Source organism: Leptosomus discolor, chromosome 16, assembly GCF_034619465.1.
Source record: "Leptosomus discolor isolate bLepDis1 chromosome 16, bLepDis1.hap2, whole genome shotgun sequence".
Lineage (NCBI taxonomy): Eukaryota > Metazoa > Chordata > Aves > Leptosomiformes > Leptosomidae > Leptosomus > Leptosomus discolor.
In genome coordinates, this window is record NC_141406.1 from 5530229 (window position 1) to 5554206 (window position 23978).

The 23978-nt window shown below is 50.6% G+C and overlaps 1 protein-coding gene across 1 annotated transcript; it reads right to left on the reverse strand.

Moving 5' to 3' along the window:
* Nucleotides 1-1827: 1827 nt before the first annotated feature.
* On the reverse strand, nt 1828-22688 carry LRRC75B (leucine rich repeat containing 75B). Its single transcript, XM_086474348.1, has 4 exons — nt 22431-22688; nt 17376-17504; nt 14069-14181; nt 1828-2350 (listed from the first exon to the last, which is right to left on the reverse strand). The coding sequence occupies exons 1-4, from the start codon at nt 22686-22688 to the stop codon at nt 1828-1830; spliced, it is 1023 nt and encodes a 340-aa protein (XP_086330474.1).
* Between the last annotated feature and the right edge of the window lie 1290 nt (nt 22689-23978).

Sequence of the window (23978 nt, forward strand, 5' to 3'; positions counted from 1 at the left end):
GTGCGAACAGGACTTGATCCACCATTTGCAGTGTCAGGCTGTAATACTCAGCACAGTGTCTGTAAACCCAGCTTTCTTCCTCAGGGGACTGGATTTATTTGGGGCTTTTGGTGGTTGATTAGATACCGATACCTTCCAGTGCCCTCACAATCTTGGTCCAAAAAGGATAAATATTACCAATTTGCTTCTTGCAATGTCTTGTAAAATCAGGAAGGAGCATGAAGGATGTATCTATTTCATGCGGATTTGTGTGGCTTGGTATAAGAGAGTTGTTTGTATGTCTTGAGACTCCCAGAGAAAATTAGCAGAGGAAGGCAAAGTTAACCATTGTTAATTCAGGAGGGACAGGATTTATATGGGGTTTTTAATGTCTGATTTCTTTAACTTTTAACTCTTTCAGAAACATATCTGCTTTCTGAATCCCTGTGGTGACAGATAATTGAGAGCACTTGACTTACCGGCTAAAGCCTGATCAGTTTATTTATATCGGCACCTTGCGACACAAGGGATGGCAGCCCACCACAAATGAACACCCACGTTTCACCTTCCTTAGAGGAATGAACCGCTCTCACCAATGTGAATCGTACCTGCTGATCCTCTCCCATACTGTGCAGGCACTGCATGAGGACGCCTGGTCCATATCCTTGCAGTGTCTGGGCTGCTGGCTTGATTTGTGAACAACCCAGACACTCAGACTCTGTAGTGCTTCACGCCCATGTCCAAGAGAACTGTTTATTATGTTTACATAGAACATGAGCAATGTGGAAAACACTAGAAATATTGCATCAGTGGTTTGGTTTTTGGACAGCATTGGAAATGGCGATGCAGCTGCTTGCATCATGTCTGTGTTACGAGGTATGCGATATGCCATGAGGAGCCAAAGCTTTGCGCTTTCGTTTGGGAAGTGCCCACCTCTGGCACGTTCACTGCTTGCTCCTCTAGCGCCACAGTTACGCACTTAGCTGCCTGCTTTTCCCCAATTTCACTTGGAACTTGTAATTTTAGTACAAAAGCACAGTTTTTGAAACCAATCCTGCTAATCCACAAGACTGTTCCCCCTCCCTCTCCTCCCCCCCCATCCCATCCCATCCCAACTCATCCCATCCCCCATGCTCCCACCAACACATACCTCCTTCCCCTCCCTCTCACCCCGGTCACACAGCAAATATCCTGATGCTGCAGTTCCAAGCCATGTGTCCGCCCCAGCCTATGCGATCCAATGGTCTCTGACCAAGTCCCTTTGTTCAGACGTTAATACAAAACACACAATAGGAAAAAAACAAAACAAAAGGAGCCAGACACAAGAGGGAGACACACTGCCGGGCTCCAGCTCTGGCCTCTGAGCCCTTCAACTAAGCTCCACAGCAGCTAGGCTCTTGGGGTACCTCCTTTCACACTCAAGGCTGCAGGTCCCAAGGTTTCCAAGGTGCATAGGAAAAGGAAGAAAGGAAGTAAACTACAAGCCTGTTTCTGTTTTAGGTTCCCCCCCATCCCTTTCCCTCAACCCAATGGCTGCTGGAGGATATTCTTGACTCCGACAGGTCTTTTCCCGTCTTCCAGTGAGACCCTGCCTGGGGACCAGGTTCACTGTAAGTCACTGGTTCCTCTCTGGAACGTGGGCGATGGGTTTGGCAGTGAGGGGAGGGAGCGGAGCACGTTGTGGGGGGACGACAGGCTTTTGTCTCACAGCAAATGGGGGGGAGATGTCAGGGAAGGTGAGAGAAAAGAGCCAAAGGAAGCCGGTAAAGCTGGCCCTCTGCTTGATGTTTGTACTCAAGACTTCTCCTTGGGGCGGCTTCAGTGTGCCAGCACCGGCCTGTTGTCCAGTCACCTCTCACAGCCCTGCTGAGAAAAAGCACGTGGCGGGGTGCTTCCTGCTGCTTCATCCTCTGGCTGGCTGCCCTCGTGCCCGCTGGAGATCTCAGAGTCGCAGTCAAGCGCCTCATAGATGGTAGGCAGCGTGGTCTGCTGGCTGAGGCGCTTGCGCAGGCCCACGAGCAACGGCTGCGGCATGGAGGAGACATCCACGTTGTTGCCGAGGTCAACCCAGGCCAGGCAAGGGAACTTGTTCATGTCCTTCATGGTGTCAGTCAGCTCCTTCATGGTCGCCCGCGTCAGTCGGTTGCCATTGAGGGAAAGGTGGGTGAGCTTGGGTAGCGCCCAGAGGAAGGGCAGCAGCAGGCGCATCATGTCATCGTTCAGCTCGGTGAAGCTCAAGTCGACAGAGGTGAGGTGGTCCCCGTTGTTCTGCAGGTAGTAGGCCATGCGGTGGACATCCCGCATGGTCAGGGGGATTCCTGACAAATCCATGGAGTCCTGGCTCACCTTCTTCTGCAGGCTGGTCTTCAGGCTAATGATGGAAAGGGGTAGAGAGAGAGAACATTAAGGGGACCACTCGCATCCATCTCTCACCCAAGCGAGAGAGCACTTAGGACAAGGGAGAACTCATTAAGAACATGGGCTAGAACATTAAGCAAAGGGTTAACAGAGCCCACTGGGGAAACAAGCACAAGGTTTGCACCATGCCTTAAGGCAGACTGGGTCCTGGGGCTTTCCTATATTCTCAGCACTTACACATTAACTTTGCCAGAACTGGCTAAACACAGGCTGATGCTAAAGTGTCTTCCACTAGCACATTTCAAAGGGTTTGTCTGTATGTGCACGTACAGACGCTCATGCATGGAAAGCAAAAATAACCAAGGCAAGCAAACTTTCCAAGCGCACTGCTTTGCGGTGTGTGTGGGCTGTTTGTGTGCCACCTCTCCAGGTGAATGCCAAGGTCTGTTGCAGTCAGACTGTGCTGCAGGGCTACTGCAGAGGCGAGCAGTGATAAAAGGCTGAGAAATGGGTATTTTATCAGGAAAACGATCTATAGGCAAACTGCACTTCAGGAGTAGATTTACTGCATGTCCCTTTAAAAGCCTTCCCAAGCAGCACTTAGTCAGTAAGCAGCACCAGTGGCTGCCTATTTGGGTCTCTGTGGTCAGCAGATCATCTGGGATCTGCTGCAGCTGTGAGGAGGCGGGGAGGGCATAAGGGTGCTAAAAGAAACCTAGAGAGATGGTTTCAGCCATTTCTTTTGCTGTCTGCCTGGCAAGTGGAGTGAGGAGGAGGAGGTAGGCAAGCTGTACAGCAGGCAAAGATGTGCTGTGAGGCTGTTGGTTATGCGAAGGGAGTGGGATGTGGAGTTTTACGATGGACTGTGGGTTTGTGAGAGTGCTGTGAGAAGTGGGAGCTGTGGAGCTATGGGAGCTGGTGGGGATGCGTTGCAAGATTGAGTAGAAATGTGTATTGGCGTAACACAGGAGAACTTAATTCCTTAGTGTAAATTATATTAGTCTTGATGTCCTTTTAGATACATCCAGCTTCAAGGATATGGGAGCCCTAGTAGGACCCTGATTAGTGTCATTAATCATGCGATCAGTGGGTCTGTAAGTGCCTTGTTGAGCTTGGGAGGAGCTTAATTCTTAAGTTAATTCTTAACCCACCAGTCTGAAGGTCCCCACTCTTCCTATCTGGCTCTCTGTAGTGTCCTGCACACCTGTGGCACAGACAGTCCCTGAGAGCAATGGGTACACGGGGACATGCAATTTCCTCGGAGGAGGCTGCAAGACCGCAGGAGCTCCCATGGCAGGTGAGAATGCCCCTATGAGCCTTAGTGTTGCCAGGCCCTTCTGTAGTTCATAGAATCGTAGAATAGTTTGGGTTGGCAGGGACCTTCCAAGGCCATCTAGCCCAAGCCCCTGCAGTGAGCAGGGACATCTTTAGCTGGATCAGGTTGCTCAGAGCCCCGTCCAACCTGACCTTGAATGTTTCCAGGGATGGGGCTTCTACCGCCTCTCTGGGCAACCTGCTCCAGTGTTTCACCGCCTGCCTTGTAAAAAATTTTTTGCTCATGTCCAGCCTAAATCTACCATCCTTTAGTTTAAAACCATTAGTTCTTGTCCTATGACAACAGGCCCTGCTAAAACGATTGCCCCCATAAAGATCGCCGCCCCCATAAAGACTGCCCCCCCCTATAGTTGTGGCAGAGGATGTGACGCTGCCTCTATAGCTTTGCTTTACAAACGCAGTTCACGGCGCCTGGAAACTTTGGTCCTTCATAATCCCCTATGTGCATGTGATAACACAAGTCCTTCATGGACACGTTCAACACCGGCAGAACTGTAGCTGCGCTTCCTTGTCGGAGCGCGAGGTGGAAAGACCTTGTGGCCTGCCCTGTCAATTCTCAAGCCCACAAATTCCTGCTCTGAGTTTAGCAGCACTTTGTTCAGGCTACTTCTATGTGTCCTTGTGCTTCCTGTGGGAATTCACTGCGTAAGGCTGAGGCTGTGTCTGCAAGCATGTATTTGATATAATGAGCTCTCATGGTAGAGTGGTAATAACAGTATGGAATCTTATATTCAGACCTAAAGGTTTAAAAGAACCTTATGTATTACTTACTAAATGTTTACACTTTACATGACCCAGACTACTCCTCAGTGGATCACGGGAGGGGCAAGGGGAGCAGTGCTTATCTGTACCGTCAAACAGCAGAGGCTGATATACTGGTGAATCATAATTGGTCTGAAAGCACACGAGTGAGTTCTCCAAAGGGCCTTCACATGAAGACGGTACTTGATATCTCTTCAATACCAGGGCCCCAGAGACAGGATTGTGAAGAATTAATCAACCACATTGCTTATAGCAGGGGTACAGTTCTCTTAGCTTCTGGAATAGCAGTAGGGGTTGTGAACTCTGCATGCTGCAGTCTGGATGGCGCTGGGCTAGCCTCCCTTTTCCTGCTAATCCAAGGGATGCTTCATATCAGCCTAGGTTGACTGGGAGCTGTATTTCTCCAACTCTCCTGCAAAAACAAAGTGAGTTGGTTTCTCTTTGTATAGTTTGTCACCAACCATTGCCAGTGGTGTGGCACAATCTACCACAAAAGAGGGTTCAATTTGTGTAAAATCTGTCAGGGACTGGCCTCCCTTTAGCTATGCTGAAGGGTTTTATCTGGACATTTGATATGGAGTACTTGTTCTAGCAAAACCAAGCATCTAAATGCACAATGGAGGTGTGCATTCATTATCGGTCAGATTAAGCTGGGAGAAATGAATCTTCATTGTAAACCTGACTGCATAGAGGGATAGTGCCCTATATCCAGTAAGGGCTGGTACAAGAGATGACAGAAGCCTTCTCTGGCCTGTATTGGCTTAGAGTAGGACTTTGTGGGGGTGTGGGGGAATACAGGCTAAACATGCATAGAAGCAAGCCTGCAATTCCTTCAGTGCCTGTTTTGTGCAAGTGCAGCCTGTGGCTCCTGGAAATTCCCTTCCCAGTGCTGTCAACCCAAGGAACATCCTGGGGAGGGGGGGACACAGAAAGGAGACATAAACATAGGGACACTCACACACACACACACCCCCCCCCCGCCCCAGCCCTAAGCTTTGTCCGAGTCTCTGCAAAGCCTCCTCTGACCTCCCTATTGTAAAGCTACAAGGAACAAGCCGTAGTGCTCCCAGTTTGGTATGGGGATGGGGACCACTGGAGGGCATGTCTGAGCCGGCACCGCTCCCTCTGCCGGGCCTCAGCATTCAGGTGCCGTTTTTCCTGCTGTGTCTGCAACAGCAGCTTTCTTAACAGGGGACATAGTCTGAATGGCCCTTGGGGTCCCCTTCTGAGTGACTTGGCTCCGAGTGCAGACAGTGATAAGTGCGCGGGACTGTCAGAAGGACAAAAGCAATGTGCTTGTCTGTCTCTGCACGTTAAGTCTCCCCTCCTGTTGACTGCTATGCAGGGACTGCAGTAATAAGTCACGGATCGTGCTCTGACCAGAGCAGGTACCTTCTGCTGCTCTCCCCAGCAACAAGCCAATACCCCAAGGAGGCTGTAATCAAGCAGACAAATTATCTTCCCGTAATTGATTCTCCAGACTGGACTGCTCCTGGCTGAATGTGCTTAAACCCTCCTGTCTCCTGTCCTCTGCCAGAGCCCTCCCTTCCTCCTTTGCTGGCTTGTTTTTCTTTCCTTTCCTGTGTTTTTGCTGTTTCCTTTTGCCCTCATTGCTGTACCTGCCAGGGTGACTCTGGGCCTCCTGTCTCAGCACTGTGGGCTCCTCCTGTGTTTAAGTTGTTCTCTTGCCTTTAAAAATGCCTCTTGTAGGGATGTGTCTGTAGAAGCCTCGTCCTGGTGGATGTAGCCCCTAATGCTGCAGCCAGGCCCTCAGCTCTCTGGTAAGTTCTGAAGCATGAGATCTGCTGCCCCACGCATGCTGTGAACCCTGGCCACTCTCCTCCTCATCTCCTTGGGGTTTCTGTGCAGCTAAATACCATCTCTGGGGCAGGGCAGAGAATAGCTGCCCACTCCTCCTCTGTTGTCTTAAGGTAAATATATCTGCTGTCAGAAAAAGGACAGGGAGATGTGGGTAGATGCTTTACTCTGAATTATGGCACCTGGTATTTTTTTTGGAGTTCTGCTAAGCTCTATTTCTCTTGCGGGGGGAGGCAGGGTGGCGCGATACGCAGGACACCAAGCTCTCAAGACACTTGTGCAGCAGCTGAGAAAATGCCAGTTTTATTTCCAGGGAAATGGGTCATCTATTATCCCCTAATTTCTGCAAGTAAAATAGGCTTAAAGATCGCTTCAGCTGCAGAAGCTTTTTCTTCTTTTGTGTGAGACAAAACAGCTACTTAGCGACATGGCTCTTGATGCCCATGGGACTTGTGGGCAGAGGACTGCAAAGCACTGGAGGCTGGATTAACCTAATGCTACTGCAACTAGTGCTGTGTGCAGATTTGTAATTGTGGGGATTTGCATCTAACAAGGATCTGGACCCTGGATGCAGGGAAGCAGATTGTGTTTGTATTATCTGCAGCAAGCTTACAGAGGAAACAAACCCCCACTCCCTCAGATGCTGGAGAAATGGATGCAAGTGAGAAACTCTGTGACACTTTTGAGCAAGACACAAGGGCAATCAGCAGCCTGTCCCCTCACTGCCTCCCTGGACCTAGGTGCAGCATCCAGTGAGGAATGGTGTCTGCCTGCCCTCCTATGTATAAGGGATCAGCTCCCTGCTTGCAACCCTAGTCCAGCCCTCCTGAGGGATGCAAGCTCTTCAGGGTACATCTCCTTGTTTCTCACGTGAAACAAGTTGTTCCTTGCGTCGTTCCCAACTCCCTCCTGGGGTCTGCCCTTTCTCCTGCTTGTCTGTTCCTGAGGTGCCAACCCTGCTCTTCAGCAAGCATTGGCCAGCAGTCCCCAGGCTGCACCATTAGCCAAGCCATGTGAGATCCACCAGGATCAGTCCAGATCGCATAGGGGTTTGAGGAACCTGCAACTGTTGGAAGAAGTCTTTCTATCTCTCAATCAGAAATGTGGGCCAGGAAAGGGACGAAACTGTCTTGCACCTCCCTTGGCTTTTTTCTGGGATAAAAATCATCTTCTCCCTGTGTAAGGCTCACTCACTGTTCCTGCCTCCTGGGGAACTCGGTTAGCATGAGGAAATTCAGAGCTGTCTTGAGATGAAACAATTAGGAGACCTGAAATCAATTGCTAATTGTTTGTCTCCAGGACCCATCTCAAGAGGCCTAACCCTTAGGCCCTTTTCCACGTACTTCTTTGAGTCCATGAAGCTGAGGGCTCAGCACACACTTTTCATTAGCACTGAATCCCTTCAACTTCTTGCTCATCAGCTAAATTCTTTGGTGGCTGCAAGGAAGGGGTGTAATGGCTCCTGATTGTTGCTACGGTGGGACTTGCAGCTGCCATGGCAGTGCTTGACCTTTTGTTAGCTTTGTGGGGTATGGAGGAGCTTGTTCAGCACAAGAATGTTCAGGTTCTTGGAGTCCCAGCCTTAGTTCCTTGTCTCTGTGCTATGGAGAGAGGCTGGGAAGAGACTTTGTAAGAGTCAGATAGGATTTCAGTAATGAGGGATGCAAACTACTCCCTGCCTGTCTCTATGGGGAATTACCAGCTTTCTCCTCCTCTCCCTCTTATTTTTACGTTTAATTTGCTTCCAAATGTAAAATTTTCCTGATGTCAGAGACTCCCATCACTGTGTGCATCCCCCTCCTTCATTAACAGGCACTGCCAGTAGTGGCCAATTAGCCAGGAACTGGGTATCTCTTGGCTGCTCTTCCTTGCATAGAACCTAGGGACAGGCATGTTTGGGTGGCTTCTCTGCTTTGAGCAGTAATTTAGGGGATGGACTCCAGGGTTTTTAATCACCTTCTTAGCATAATCTGCTTGCTTTGCTTCCCTGTGGCATAGGGTGCTGCTGTGCAGGGCTGGCTTTAGCTGCCTCTAGTGAGACACGAAAAAGCAAGGAGAAGCCTCAAAAGCACTGGCATAGACTAACCCAGCCCAAGCTGTTCCAAGGCTGAGCCCCGCACCTCTGTAAAGATGGAGGCAGCGCACAAACAAGCCACTTCCATGAGAAGTCCCTTAGTCACTTCTCCATCCTTGCACCCAAGCTCTTTTCATCAACTGTGAGGAGATCCCTCACTGGTGGAGAGGAGGGAGTGCAAAGGTAGCCTTTCTCCTACCACTGTCCCTCTGCAACTGTGGTGGGACATGGATATCTATAGGTGATGATGCAGCTGAGTGCCTCTCCACCTCCTGGCTCTGCTGTTATCTTCACTCTGTCCTTGAAGGGGTATGTTCAAGAGCGCTGTGAACCCTTGGCCTTCCTTCTGCTGCCGCTTGATCCATCCAAGACCTCTGGTTGTTGCCCCTCATTATTTAGGTCTATCCTAGCAAAGCAGGCAATAATGCTACCTCCTTGCTGTGAATGTCAATATCAGCCTATGGCCTTGTCAGACCTTCAGCTGTGTAAGAGTCACGAAGGCGTAAGGTCTCTGCTGATTCCTTTTAACTGCCATCTGCCACCCAGCCTCTGTTATTTCACTCATTGTCTCTCTATCAAAGTGTCCTGCTTCTCCTGCCTGTCAGTCTTGGATTTTTTTCTTCTGATCTGTGACAGGGCAGTGTCAAGCTGCTGGATGACCCTTTCTACCATCTCTGACAGCCTTTGCAGATGTACCTGCCTCTTGATGCTGCTGGGAACCCTGATCATGGGTCATGTTTGGGTCTCTCTGCACTGCAAGATGAGGGAGGGGACAGTTCCTGACCCACTCCATAATTTATTCACCAGTTCACATCTGTCCAGCCGACGGCTCTGTGAGCAGCAGCTTCTTGAAAACATTGTGTGGGGCAGTTCCTGTACTCCTATATGACTATTACCATGTGGCTTCAGTTAACTGACTGGTATTCTCAGACTTGGCTTCCTATCTGTAAAGCAGGAATGATGGTGCCTATTTACCCTGTTGCATAAGGGTGACATGAAGCTGTAGTTAACATTCACCTCATGCCATATGAAGGCTAGGATCTAATCTGCCAGAGCTGTCATCTGCAGCCCTGAGTGATGTTTTCAAGAAAAAAAAATCCAAAGCCCTTTAGAGCTGTTTCTTTCCAGTCTTCTAGACAGAAGTGCTTTCATTGCATTTTAAAAGTGCATCTAATGCTGCAGTGTCTGAGCAATGCACATCAATAACTGAGAAACAGAGCAATGAGCCCAGAAGGGATACGCTGTTTTCCACCCAGATTTGGATTAAGCCAAGTTGAAATTCACTCAGATGAGCAAAGCAAAACCGTGGTAAGACTTGTGAAAAGTAAAGCCCAGATATATGCAGTTTAGGAGTTAACTCCATGCACACAACAGCCTTTGCTCTTCCATAACCAGTTACTGTGTGAAAAATCTGAGCTTTTTTTCTGTGCTAGGAACACCCTGCTTGTAAAGATCATTCTGTGTTTACTGCCTGCATGTTTTGTGGATTCAGGTTCGATCCTTTGCACTCAAGAAGGGAAGTAGTTACACTGAAGTAGGCAGCTCTGGGGATGATGCAAGTGGAAGACACATAAGGTTCCCTGACATGGCTTTGTCAAGACAGCTCAGTTGTAATCCACAGCTTCTTGATTGCGGTATGAGGCTGCAATCCATGCCTCCAGACAAAGACTGCTTTTGCCCGGTCCCCTTCTGCCCTATCCAGTCCAGTGTGGCTTTGTCCTTAAAAATACACCCCCTGGATTCAGGGAGGGAGATAACATCCAAAAACTCTGCATTTGTCAAAATACCACAGAAGTGGTGTTGATAGCCTAAAAATCCTATGTCTGCAGAGAGGAGGATCTCTTCATCTATTACTCTTTATACTATAAACGTCAATTTAATGAGAAAGCAAAGCTGGAGTTATACAACACTCCAGAATATATTTGGCTCATTAAGTGTGAGCAATCTATACAACTGTAAAATGGTGCTAAAGCTGAATTCCCATTAGGATATAAGGGACTGACAATTGCGCAGTAAAGTCATGCTGGTCCCTGCTGAGGAGATTTTATCCTCCAGCTTTTTAGTTTTTAATTTTAAATCCCCCAAGAGCTCAACTTTCATGTTTGGTTAGGCAGCCAACCCAAGCAGGGTCAGCTGCAAGGTGGGGTGCAGGCTGTTGATTGGAAGCTGCTGACCTGAGAGGGGTTTTTGCAGGAAAGGAGAATTTAACCCCTTGCTTTCAGTGTGGCAAACCTGTCTGAGTATCATCTGGGCAGCTGAAACAGTCTCTTTGGGTGGCTGCAGGGCTAGGACACTGCTGACCCTTCATTGCACAAGGCAGACAGCCACTGTCAAAAACCCACTAGCATGGATGCAGAGGGCAAACTTCCTCCCAGCATTACCTTTGACAGTTTAATCAAGCAGAGAAACCAGATGCAGCCTGGGCTGGATCTCTCCTCCTTGCTTCAGCTGCTGTTGCATTGAGTCCACTGTGCTGCAATAACCTTTTTCCTTCCACCTTTCTGCATGGACTCTGCTTCTGGCCTGGGGCATTCAGCTGATAAGAGCATGTGGAGTGACTTCTCTCCCAGACTCAGGGCCAGGTGCCATATTACAGTCACTTGGGTTGGTAGCTCCTTAGAGGAAAGGCTAAACACGATAAACAGCAGCCCACCGTGTCCGGTGCAAGGCACGTTGCACCTTTGCTGCAGTCATAGTCCTGGATTGAATACACCAGTGTTTAAGGTGGTAGTGGAAGAAGGTGGGACCTCTGGCTGTAGTGGGGAGCGGGTTTGTGGTTAAGGAGGTCTAGAGGAACATATCTGTGCATGTCTGCAGGCTCTCACATTTGATGCTGCGCTAACTTAGTCTATTTGTGAATATTTAGTATCTGGTTGGGCTCTATAGCACGAATAGCATAAGACTGTTCCTGCTTGGTGGAAGTATGATTGACTCTTAATAGAGTTTAGAGTTCCAGCTGTCCTGGCATTGCTGTGTATCAAAACAGGAGAGCTTGAAGAAATGGAACATTCTTTCTGCTTTAGCAGGTCATGGGTGGCTCAGGTTTGTACTGGCTGGATGTTTTGGGTCCCGCTGAGAGTCGATAGGGACGTAACTACAGTTAGTTTGTTTCTGACCCACTGGTTTGCTATTTGGCCGTGGGGAGGAACACCTGATGCGTGATCTGGCTCCAGTATTGCAGGTCCTTTCCATCTCCCATACCACATCTCCGTAACAGCTCAAACATAATTAAAACCTGGCAGATGCTCTAAGCTCTCTGTATGGCTGGCCTTGTTAATTATCTCCTGGACCCATCTGACATGCTGCCAGAAAGCGGAAATCACATTTCAGAAGAGAACAAGGGGGTCCTGCATCAGCTCTGTGAAAGCCAGAAGCTGAAGCCCAGGAGACTGCAAAAGCGAGAGGAGAATTCAGTTCCTGAATGTGGTCTCCATGCGCCGATTCCTCCCTGCTGTCCCAAATCTCCACTAGATTTTAGAAATGCCTTCAAAGTATTGCTGCTACACCCACGGTTTCTATAGGACCTTGAAGGCAGGAAAGGTACAAGCCACAAGGGCACAGGTTCAGAGAGAGATTATAGTAAAATACTCCCACTAGCAGACAGAGGGAAGTGGAGAATTCAGATCAAGTAAAAACAGCCTGGCTGGACAAAATTAGGCCCTGATATTAAGCCCAAATGAAGGAGCTATTTCTTGCTTTCCTGCTACTGGCAACATCCATTTTCTTGCAGCGGCCTCAGATGCCAACTCTGCAGGCGCCTTTTGCCACAAACCAGTTCCTCTCCAGTCTTAAAAGAGAAAGCTCGGCTGTTTAATATTTAATCAAAATTATTTTGTGCCTTACGTAACACCTTGCAACTGGGCCTGGCTGCGAGGCAGGGCTGCCCATTTTAGACCTATATTTCCCTCCATTGCACATTATCTTGCTGCCCTCTCCCTGCTTGTGCTCACAGATGCTCTGTACCCGGCCAATACTTTGGGCTTGACCCCTGTGTGGGATTTGGGCTCTTGAAGACCAGAGCCTTCTTCCTCTGGCCACAGACCTGCTCTCTGTGTTGTTACTAAGTGATGAGTTTGCAGCAGGCAGTCCTCTGCTCTCCCCGGGCTGTGCAATCAGAGGGAACACCTCCAGCTTGACTCTCCACGATGGAGTCCAACTGGAGAAGAGGTTTGTGTGGCCTGCAAACAGGAATGTGGAGGCAGAGCACTGAGTTAGGTAGTGGCAGGGAGGGATTTTTCACTTGGAAAACCAGAATGAGGCTGGGTTTTGGCAAAAGGGAGCTTGGAAAGGAATGGAGACAGCCACCCTCTATAGAGCTCTCCCTGTCTCCAGCACTTGTTATCTTTAAGCCTCTCTACCTTGAGAGAGGATGGGGATGTGGCCAGACCTGCTCTCTACATCCTGCATCTCTAGTGCTCTGCAGAATCCCATAGCGAAAATGTCATCTAACTGAGTGGGTCTGGAGAAGGACTGGCTCAGCTCTGGTCCCTTGGTCTTGTTCTGTGCTGTGGTTCCCACCTGCAAACCAGCACTAGCAGTCCTGCCCTGTGAGGAACTGGGGATAAGAACACCGAAACTCACAGAGCACTCAGATTCAGTGGCAAAGTGGGGCTACAGGTAGGAAAGGCAGGTGGCCTGGAAATCATGGTATTAGGGATTTTATTCCTTAAGATGCACTGGGGATCTGCCTCTTAGAATGGAAGGTACAACGGAAATGTCAGTTCCCATGGGGGATTTTAAGTTGCTGGCACATGCATCAAAGACTCTGAGAAAGTCTCGGGAAAGCTCAAGGCCGTTCTAACAGTGCCGCAAATTTTGCCTTTCTTTTTATCCAATCCTGCATTTATTCCTATGAAGCTAATGGGGCTGACATGAGCTCTTTTCTTAGTCACTTCTCTGTCTTTTCTTCAGCAGTGGTGATCTGTGTCACAGGAACAGGCTTTGCTCGAAGAAAATGAGAAGTAGTGGATTTAAAAGAAGTAGGGATTGCTCTTATCTGGTTAGAAAAGCCAGCAAGTGTCAAGGAGAGAACAAGCGCGGGTGTCTGAATATGTTTATAGTAGTGGAAAGCAACTGCCATCCAGTAGCTGACAGTGGCCAATGTGCTTTGAGTTTGGTTCCCTGTGTATGAGGCTCTGCACCATCTCAGGTCCCTCTCCTGGTCCTGGCAGACAAGTGGGAGTAAGTAAGGATGGTCACCTCTCCGCTGGTCACCCCAGAGTGGTTCCTACTGACTGAGGTGATCAGCTCGTGGTAGTGCCTCGTAATGGGAAACCTTCCCCACAGGCAGGGAAGTTACACTGGGACGGCCAAGGATGAACTGGGATGCAGAGCTGGGGCCACCTCAGCTTGGCACAGGGGTGTGTGTATCTGCAAGGCTGCCAGCTTTGCCCATGCTTCTAGGGCCAAACACCCTGCAAGCCCTGCCGGGAGGGTTGTCTGTGCTGTGCAATCAGTGGGATTGATTTCAACGCACTTGGGAGAGGTTGAGGAACTGTAAGACAACATAAAAAGGAGTAAATGGAAAACCAGATCAAGGAGGAGGGGTGTTGGTACTGAGCCTGCACTGTCTGCCTGAGGTTTTCTAAAAGACTGAGTAGTGGCTGCCATGCAGGTTTACAGTCCTGCCGTTCTCTGAGAAGGGCAGTAGTGGCAGACTGGGATGGTGCTTGGCTGCAGCACAGTTTCTCTTGGCAGAGAGCCCTCTGTGCCCATCCCCACTGCCCCTGCCAGGCTGCTTACCACGCTTGGGACTTCCTCCGGGGCATGCCGTGCCGGTGCCATTTCGAGTGGGGGGTTAGGTGGTAAATCAGCTGCCTGCAGATCCTGTCTGAGGATTTCCAGGGGTCATATTCCTGAAAGCAAAAGGACAGCTTAGACTCTGCCTGTATCATAGCGGAACAGGGGGCAAGGGGGAAGACAGAGGAAGATGGGAACAGAGGTGGTAGTGGAGCAGGGGCATGTATGTAAGGGAGGTGATGAAGAGAAGAGAGGATGAAAGAAGAGTGGCGAGAAGGCCCGAGATGCCTCTGCCGCATGCCATCTCCTCCTGGGGTGGAGGAGGAGCAGTAGGAGCTTTGCACAGCCAGGAAGGACCCCAGTCCTGCCAGCATGTTCATGCCCAGAGTGGGGCTACACTTTCACACCCTAGCCGGGAGCAAGTGGAACTCAGAAGAGGGGGTTATTTTCTGGAGCTGTGGCAGGGCGTCTGGCCCTAGGCCAGGCAACACACAGGAAGGTGCAGGGGTGGCTGACAATGCAAGAAGGGCTCTGTGCAGGGACCCCCTTACACACTTTTCTTCAAAAGATCTCAACTTTCAAAAAAGCCCTGTTTAGGGACAGCATGGGTGTCCCAGCTCCTTACTGCTGTATCCTCAGCAGCACCCATCCCCAGCTGTGCAGACAAGCTGCCAATTCATTGTGTTACAGGACTATGCTAAATTCCTATCAATCGTTGCCATGCTTCCCAAACTCTAACTACATGCAGTCTTTGGACTGACTGTTACCCTGATGTGGAAAGCTCAGCAGTCAGCACCCTTGCCCCATCCCTGAGGTGCTACTTGCTGGGAGAGATGTGCCCTGGGACATCCCTGCTCCTCCTGCAGCAGCACCCTGACTCTGTTCCCTCCCATGTTATAGCAGGGAGATGATAGGACAGGGACCAGCAAGTTCCCCCTACTCCATCTTACTTCCTTGCAGTCCGTTCTGCTCCTGGAGGTTTGAGTTTGGGAGTTTCCCAATGCCAGCAGTTCCCTCCAGCCCCTGCAGTAACTCATCAGGAAAAGATGGCACCAAATTTGGTTTATTTTTGCACGCATTCTTTATTGCCATGACTTTGAACAGCACCGCTCTTCCTCTGGTGAAGCAGAATGGCAAATGGCAGCTGCTGAAGGCTGGGATTTCTGCCCCCTCTAGCATGTTTCCCAAATGCTGACAGACACCTGCAGTCTCATTCCTCAGCCCTCCAGCCATGGCGCAACATGTGCATTTAGGGGTTTGATAGGTAAACACACAGTAAAGCTGTCAGGGAATATGCTAATTTATGCTTTATTGCAGGTGGTTAAAGGGCTGTGCTGCGGGCCAACAGCTGCACTGTGACTTCCCTGAGCAGTCACTGAATCAGCTGAACTCCCCAGGGATACGCCGCCAGCATGTGGCCATTCTGCTGTGCCAAGCGGAGAGGGATCCCAGCCCCGGGGCTCAGGCGAGCATCCCTTGATCCCTGTCCCAGCTCCCCTAGGGAACCCCACAGGGACTGACCCGTGCCCTTGGGTTAGGTGCCTTGTTCTAGGCTACCACTGTGCTGGCAAGGCTGCAGCTGGCACCCTGCTGTCACCTACTGCTGCAAACCTTTCCAAGTGGGTGCATGTGCACACCAGGCTTCAGCACAGAAGCTGGCACGATGCTCTGCAAGCGTTTGTTGGCTCACAACTAAGAATTACCTTTCTGTTCCTTCCCGTGTCCGAACTGATTTAATTTCCACTGACAGACTGGGAATTGCACTCAGCCTGCTTGCCTGTAACGCAGTTACACCCACCAGATGCTCAGCGAGGGTCGGAGAGGGGATGTGGTGTGCCTGTGCTTGTGCCGGGAAGGGTGCTGGTGCTGTAGGGTACTGAATCTCTCCAACCCCTTAACTAAACTCTTGCTGGCTTTGAGGGGCAGCTCAGGTGCTCAGCATCTTCCTTAGGAATGGGGCAAATCTCATCTATGTAATGGCACATGTATCAGTGTAGATAAGCGTGCGTCTGTAAGACATGAAAATAGGGAGGGTATATGCAGGTGTACAAAAATGGTAGTGTGTTATCTGCTAGGCACCTGGGTACTGGAGTAGGGTAATGTCCCCTAATGCTGCCTCCCCTGAAGGGCACTGCACAGCATGAGGTTGGAGATGGTCTGGTAGAATAGCTGGAGATGACATCAAATGAAATATGATTAAGAGGTACTACTGCTGCAGCCCACCCCTTCCTTTTTAAAAGCCTATAAAATTTGCATTAAAATTACACTTGAAAAGATTTTTTTCAGGCTGCACTGTAGCCCAATGATGATGATTAAACTTTGGTTAAATGTAGTTTCTCTATTGAGACCTGACTGGTTAACTATTATCAGAGAGCCTCAAGAGATGGCAGAACAAGGTTAGAGATGCCACTAATCTACACCAGACACTCAGTGTATTCCTTAGGGTGCTGCTGTTTGCTCTGAGCTGTGTGTGCTTAATGTCTCTCTCTGAATAAAGAAATTCACTCTATTGCTCTCCTTATAAAGCAAACATGACACTTGCCAAGCCTGATGAGCAAATGCATGCATTGCAAATCCAAGTGTTTGTGGTGGCAAAGGGCAACAGAAGTAGATGCTGGTGTTGCAGTGGGACTGTGGTATCTGTGGGGTTTGTCTGCACTCAGCCTTGCCTTTCTTTGTCTGTGCTCTCCTCATTCTCTGGAGGAAAGTGCTGGAGCAGTGCAGGGATACTGTGCACGTAACACATTTGCTTCTTGAACCCTGAGTTGCAATATACTCCTACAGCACCATTCTTTATTTAGGAGATCTGGGAGGTTATAGGGGGAATGTAATGCTGGGTTAGGGTAGTTATTATGGCAAAGGGCCCTGGAAGAGAAGTGGTTCTCCTCCTCCTGCAGAGGCACCAGCCTGGGCAGAGGTGCAGAGATCTCTCCCTCTGCAGCTCTCTAAGTCCCCCATAAGCTAGCTGCTTTGAACCTCTGGGGCATACCAGTGAATATGGCACCACCATCCACCCCATGTATTTTTATCTGGCCTGTACCTTGTCAAGTTTACTATTGGCATAAAAAGTAAATTCCTGATTTCTGTGCACGTAACCGCCACCTTCTTCAGTTGCATTCATGTTCTGAGCTACTTTTAACTGATTTGTACAGAAATACGCGTAACAATGTGTATGCTACCACTCCAAGGGCATACACTGGCTGGTTCTGAAGGATTGCAGAGCACCATCCAGCACCAGCTACCCCATTAGGGCACTCTTTGCATCAGTGCTATGTCGCAAAGTACTCATTGAGCTGAGGGAAGGGTTCACCTTTTTGGGACACTGTAGATCTCTAGCGAGGCTCATCAGCAAGTCATGGGAGATGGGATCCACCAAGTTGAGGAAAGTTGCATTTTTGTAGAGCACTTCATTGAGGAATGTTCCTTCCAGTCCCAGGTCCTACAAGAAAAAATGGACAGTCAGATACACTAGCTTCCTTGGAGCTATAACCATGAGGTGTTTTGAACCCAGAAAGTAAATCCGATGAGGTGCCAGCTGGCTGCTCAATGCAGGAAACTATCCTGTGAAAGGTGAAGAAACTGTGTCTGACCCAGCGTTACTGTGACGGGGGATGTGGACAGCCAGAGAGCTGAATGAGATGCAGTGTTAAGTGGAGCTAGTCAGCCTAGGGACTGACCACCTTGTTTCCACCTACCACAGAAAGGTGAGAGCAGTATCATTTCCAGGCTGGCTAGAGCCCAGAGAGAATTAGCTCCAGAGAAACTCACAGTTTTGTCAGGCTCTATGTGTGAATCTGCTGAAGAAGCCAAGCAGGAAGGCTGGCTCTAAACCTGCTTCTCCAATCTCAGCTTTTCTGGAAGAATCAAACCTTTCTCAGGTATTTAGATACTGCCATGCACCCTGGTGGTGGCTGGCTAAGCAAAAGTCCTGCCTGTCAGTATGAGTTTAGCTGGGCTTTGAACTTCTCAGTAAGCACTAAGCACTAGCAGTGTTGTCTTTTGGGTGTAATGGTAAATTTATATGTAGCTCTACATGACAGTTGTGGGGAGCCCTCTTCCCATCTTCCACAGTGTGAGCTAGGGGAACATCTATGGTCCATGCAACTTGCCTGCATGGAGCAGGGTATGGTGCACCTTTGGACATGCTGGAAGAAACCTCTGCATCCTTGAGAACTCCCCAGGATTCAGACAGGTGGTACTGCAAAGAACTAAGCTGTTTTCTTGCGAAAAAGAAAGCTAAGATCTAATATATAGCACAGTTATTACAATCAGGAGATGCCACAGAGTTGTGAAAAAAACAACAAGCATCTAGGAAAGAGAGATCATGTACTTATATGAAAATACCCTGAGGGCAGAAAAAAAAACCCTCAGGGGTAGAAATGTAGAACAAAAAATCTCCCTAATAGTGATAGTGCTGGGTTTGATTCAGTTGACAAGGAGGGCTCAGCTGAGGGAGGAAGCAAGTCCTATGCCCATTCTGTACGCTGCTGCCAGGAGAAATGAATAAGCAAATGGGTGCCCCATATGTTCGCGCTGCTCCACTGAATGTGTGCTTCAGGCACCACCCAGTGAAAGATGCACTGAGAGCTCAAATAAGGGGGGGGGGGGAAAGCTGAGTATATGCACATACATCACCAGCAGGGATGGAGCCATAGCTGGCAGAGGTGTGGGACCTTTACCCTAAGCAGCAATCAAAGCCAGTGCTGTATCCACTCTCTCCTGCTCTGGATATGCTCGGATTGAGCAGAGAGCACAATACCAAAGAAAGCCTGGCTACAGGTCTGGTGGAGAGAGAAAATAAATGAAATGCTTTACAGCCCCATCACTGTATGTGCACATGATATCCATAAGTAACCAAGGAACCCAAGTAGTAGATCAGTCCTGAAGGACAGACAGCCACAGACACAGCTGGATGTGGGCCAGGAGCGTACCAAGGCATCATGCCAACGTCTCCCTTAACCATAAGGCTTCAGGGAAATGAGGCCTCCTACGCCAAGTGTAACATGCACAGATGAAGAAAGCTGCCGAGAGGATGGCATGGCTGGGCATGCAGCAGTGGATGTCAGAGCAGTAATTAAACTCCCCCAATTGGAGCTATACCATTAAGATGAATCTGCATTCCTATTATAAATCCTGCCTGCGAGGGTTTTATAAATAATATAGCTGTAAATATTCACCTCCTGTTGACAGTCCATAAATTCTTAGCCCAGGGGCATTTTCTGGTTCACCTTACTGATTTCCTTCCCTCTCCTCTCTCTCTCTCTCCCTCATTTCTTGAAAATTTTGTACCACCTAAAGGGTGGCTGCAGACAACAGAATATTGTAAGTCTTGCCAGTTCAATTGGCTTAGTGCTGTTGCCTTAAAAATGACATTTGGCCATTGTCTTGGCACAGAGAAATCAGATTGTACCAGGCTTTTGCTGGTGTAAGTCTAATGTCTCCCCTGGCTTCAGCTGAGCAATGCCCACTGAGACCAGCAGGAAAGCTGGTCTGTCTTTTGCAGGTGGGTATTTCTGAGACTGGTAAGAGGATGCACAACGGAGCTGTCCAAGCGTTCCCGTACAAAGCAAGTACACCGGGAGTGTACACCAGCTGTTTGCAGTTGTTCTCTGTGCAGTCTTAAAATGCTGGGATCTTGCACCTCTGTTAGCGGATCTGGCTCTGCCTGACTTGCTTGCATTACTTTATTACGCCCTCCCGACATCCTAGGAGCAGTCCGCAGCCCTTTGGAGCCTGCAGATCACAGGTCAAACACCTCTGGCAGATACAACTACATCCTGTGGGGTACATCTGTAGGGCTGGACAAGGTCTGTGTCTGCTGGGAGCAGCAGGCTACCTTGCAGCGGGAGGCATGCATCGGGAGCCCATGTCCTCTGGTCTGGCTGAGTGTGTCTGCTCGCTTGAGGAGGCTGCAATTCCTGTCCCACCATTGCTCTGTCTTCTCCGGGGTGTTTGCACCCTGGCCTAAGGCACAGTGATGAGTTACGGTGTTAAAATATCCTTTAAATGTCCACTGGAGTGAACAAGGTATCTCTCTTTTTACAGGTAACACACAGACCCTCGCCTGGAACACATTAATCCGTGACTCCTGAGAGCGTGTTACTGCCAAGGTAAGCCAGTCTGTGTAAGGAAGGACGTGCTGGGGACTAAGCTAAGGGCTGAATTTAGTTGAGAAGTGAGGGAAATTTGTAAATGAAAAAAAAAAAAGCTGATCATAGTACTCTTTGAAGCTGACATTGGACATGTGAGGAGGACTGGTCCTGATTACATGAACCCAGACTGGCCAACAGTTGCGTTTAGTTTCTGAAGGGTGTGGTACACATAGTGGTGTAGCCCTGTCTCCAAAATCTCTGAGCACACAAAATCTCTGAACTGGAGGCTTTGGGGTGGTATTGAATGGGTTCCCATCTTACTTGGCGGAGGAAGGCTGTGTTGTGACTACAGGATGCATGTCCCACTGCTCTGTCATGAGCAGACGAACAGAGAGTCACTGTTTTGACATCGAAGGGCAGAGATGGGGACCAGGAGTAACAAGGGGAACTGGAAAGGCAGTGGACAAAATGTGAGTGTTCAGGACATGGTAATTCTCAGCGCAGATGTGAGGAAGCTGAGTGTTTAACTGATTCTGAAAGGAGCTGGCAGGCTGTGTTGAAAGGAGGGCTTAGAAATGACCCTCCATTCCAGATGGCCCTGCGACTTAGCATTCAAACCCTGGCTGTTCACAGATGGACCTTCTGGAGACCTCCAAGGTCTGTGGAGAATTTCAGTGCTTCAGTCTCAAGGAGAGGTGCTGAGCACTATGGAAAATGACATGCTGTAGTTCTGGCCTCTGGCATACCCTACAAAAGTCTATTCATGTTATGTCGCCATGTTCATGAAGTGAGTGGTTGCCTCTTTTTCTTCACAAGCTTCTTGTAATAATGCCTTTCCAAAACTGCCTTTGTATGTGAAGCACACAGGCTTTCTGCTGAGGGGTTATCTGTCTACACAGGTGGCAAGAAGAGTGTTTGTGGTGCTGGTAACAATCCTCATGTGAACACTAAGGCACACAGAAAAGTAGAGATGTAATTTTTGGTACTGTAAATTCTTACTCATGAGTGTGCAACTTGCTGGTAGCCCAGGGCATTGACCACCACTGTTGGACGTGTTGTAAAAGCCAGGACATTCAGAGCAGAGGCAGGGCTGTTAATGCAGCTCCCTGCAGCTGGTAGTATGGCTGTATAAGCATTCCAGCAAGCCAGTCCCTGCTCCAACATACTCGCACCCGAAGGTTACTTGCCACCATGGCAAGAAACTCAGTATGTTCCCCAGATGAAGTAGGTCGTTATCTAATGAAGCCACGTGATAAGCTAAGAACTGAGGGTGGTTTTTGTCCAAATCAGAGGGAGGATTTGTCTCCTGTGCTACTGATCGCAGAGTTGCCTGCAGTTTAGGGGAGCTGAGTTTGCCTGGAAAGTGATGGAGGAGATGGCTCTGTTCCAGCAGCAGGGCTCTGTCCTCAGCATCAGTTTGGCACCACGCTGTCTGCACACTGGCTTTTCTGTTCCTGAATGGCGGCAGACAGAAACAAGCTCCCACTGATACACTGACCCCTTTACCTCTCCTCTCAGCATAGACTGTCCCAGGGATCCTCTCCAAAACCATTTTGGGTTCTTCCAAAGACAGATCTTGGCCAGCCTGGCTGGGTGGGAATAATGGGATGCGGTGGCAGTGGGATGGCAGTGGCTCTTCTCTGGGGGGCATCGATCCCGAGCACACCCAGGGGCTGGCATGGAGGGGTGTGGATGGGGACACCCCTTTTCCTGCGTGCAGCCCAGCCCCTCTCTCTCTCTCTGCCCCCAGGCAGCCCGGCCAGGTGCCCCTCTCCCGGGCGGGGACACGGGGAGGTGGCAGGGAGCCAGGGCGGGTGTCGCCTCCCGCAGCCGCTTCTGCCTGCCGCGGCGGGGACCCGCACAAAGAGCCGGGCCCGCCCCGCGCCGTCAAGTGTGGGGGGGGGCTGCGAACCCACACCGCCGAGGAGGGGGGCTCAAAATCCCGGCTGCCTGCCGCACACCGCCGGGGGGGGGGGGGGGCTGCAGACCCCGGCCCGGCCGGCACCGCCCGCGCCGCGCACAACCCTTTGTTGCCTGCTCTGCCCTCTCCTGCCCTCTCCTGCCCTCCCCTGCCTGCCCTGCCCTCTCCTGCCCTGCCCTGCCCTCCCCTGCCCTGCCCTCCCCTGCCTGCCCTGCCCTCCCCTGCCCTCCGCTGCCCTCCGCTGCCCTCCCCTGCCTGCCCTGCCCTCCGCTGCCCTCCCCTGCCTGCCCTGCCCTCCCCTGCCCTCCGCTGCCCTCGCTGCCCCGGGGCCCGGCTCGCCCGCGGCATTTACCTTCCGCAGCAGCCGGAGGATGTGCACGGCGTGTTCCCGCTTGTGCTCCCGGATGGTGGCCTGGATCTCCCGCAGCCACCCCACCCGCCGCACGTAGGGCGCCGGCGAGGCTTTCCGCAGCACCCCGGGCAGCTTCTGCGGGTGGAGGAGCAGCGAGGAGAGATGGAAGTCGCCCCGGCCGCCGTCCAGCCTGCCGGAGCAGGGCTCCTCGGTGCTCTCCTCCTCCAGGCTGCTCTGCCGGCTCAGCCGGGAGCCCATGGCCGCGATGCCGCCGCGCCGCGCTCCGGACCGGGCGGACAGCGGGCTCTGGGCCGGGGGAGGCGCCGGGGGAGGCGGGGGGTCCGGGCCGCCCCGCCCGGCCGGCTCCGCCCCGGCTCCCCGTGCTCCCCGGCTGGTGCTTCCCGGCGCTCCCGGAGGAGCAACGCCCCGGGGGTATTTTATTTGCTCGGGTCCCTGCCCGGGCACCCGCCTCCCCAGCGGCTGGGCAGCCCCCCGCTGCCTCTCCTCCCGGAGGCGCCTCCTCCTCCTCCTCCTCCTCCTCCCGGGTTTGTTCTGCTTGGTGGAGACAAAGAGAGAAGCGGATGCTGCCGGGACCGCTCCTTGCATCCAGGCATTTTGGGGAGGTTTTTTGTTTTTTTTTTTTTTCTGGGCAAACTCTGAATACTGCAAAAGGTTGTCAAGATTAACAGTGGTTCAAAACACGCCATCTGGCTGGGACTGCTTCTGTGGGCTGTGTTTTCTACCAGTCTGCTGTTGGATCCAGAGGAGGTGTTTTTACGAATCTAGAAAGTGGCAGGAATTTTGCCCACCACCACTCGTCTGCAATTGATAGTAGGATGCTGGCACTGTTCCTTACCTGCTGTGGGTAGAAGTGTTTTCCTCGTATGCATCCCCCCCTCCCCCAGCAGGGCACAGCAAGTTTAGCACATGCTTTTCCTCAGACAAAATCACTGCCGTCCGACAGGATGGTTAAAAAACAAAGCCTGGATCCCATCTCCAGCCACTGAGATTTTGCAGGCAGCTGAGTCACTCTCCCAGTATAACCAGTGGCTCAGCCTGACCTTCCACTTTCTGGAGCTGAAGCCATGAGCTCACTTCTGTTCAGGACTATCACCACACTGAGTCCAGGTGCACATAGTGGACCAGAAGTCCTGCACACAGACCATGAGTGTCTGGTAGCTGTAATGTGAGGGCACACACCTATAGGAACAGCCTGGTGTTCCCACTGCCTTGTGAATCCATTAGATAAGTATAATCTGATGCATCCATAGAAGAATCTGTTCATGCGGCCATTGGGTCCTCACTTCAGGGAAATGGGGGTGGCCGTGGCTCTCTGCTGTACAGAGCTAGTGAGCTATTTTCCTTCTCAACATGCTGTGCATGGGGACAGAGATGTGGGTGTTCTGCATCATTGCAGCCCCTACAGGTGACCTGAGTCTGGCTTGAAGAGACAGGGACAAAATGGGGCTGGACTCTAAAGCAGCCAATACATCAATTTTGTCACAGTGTTTATGCAGGTCCCTAGCCATGATAGGCCAAATTCTGATG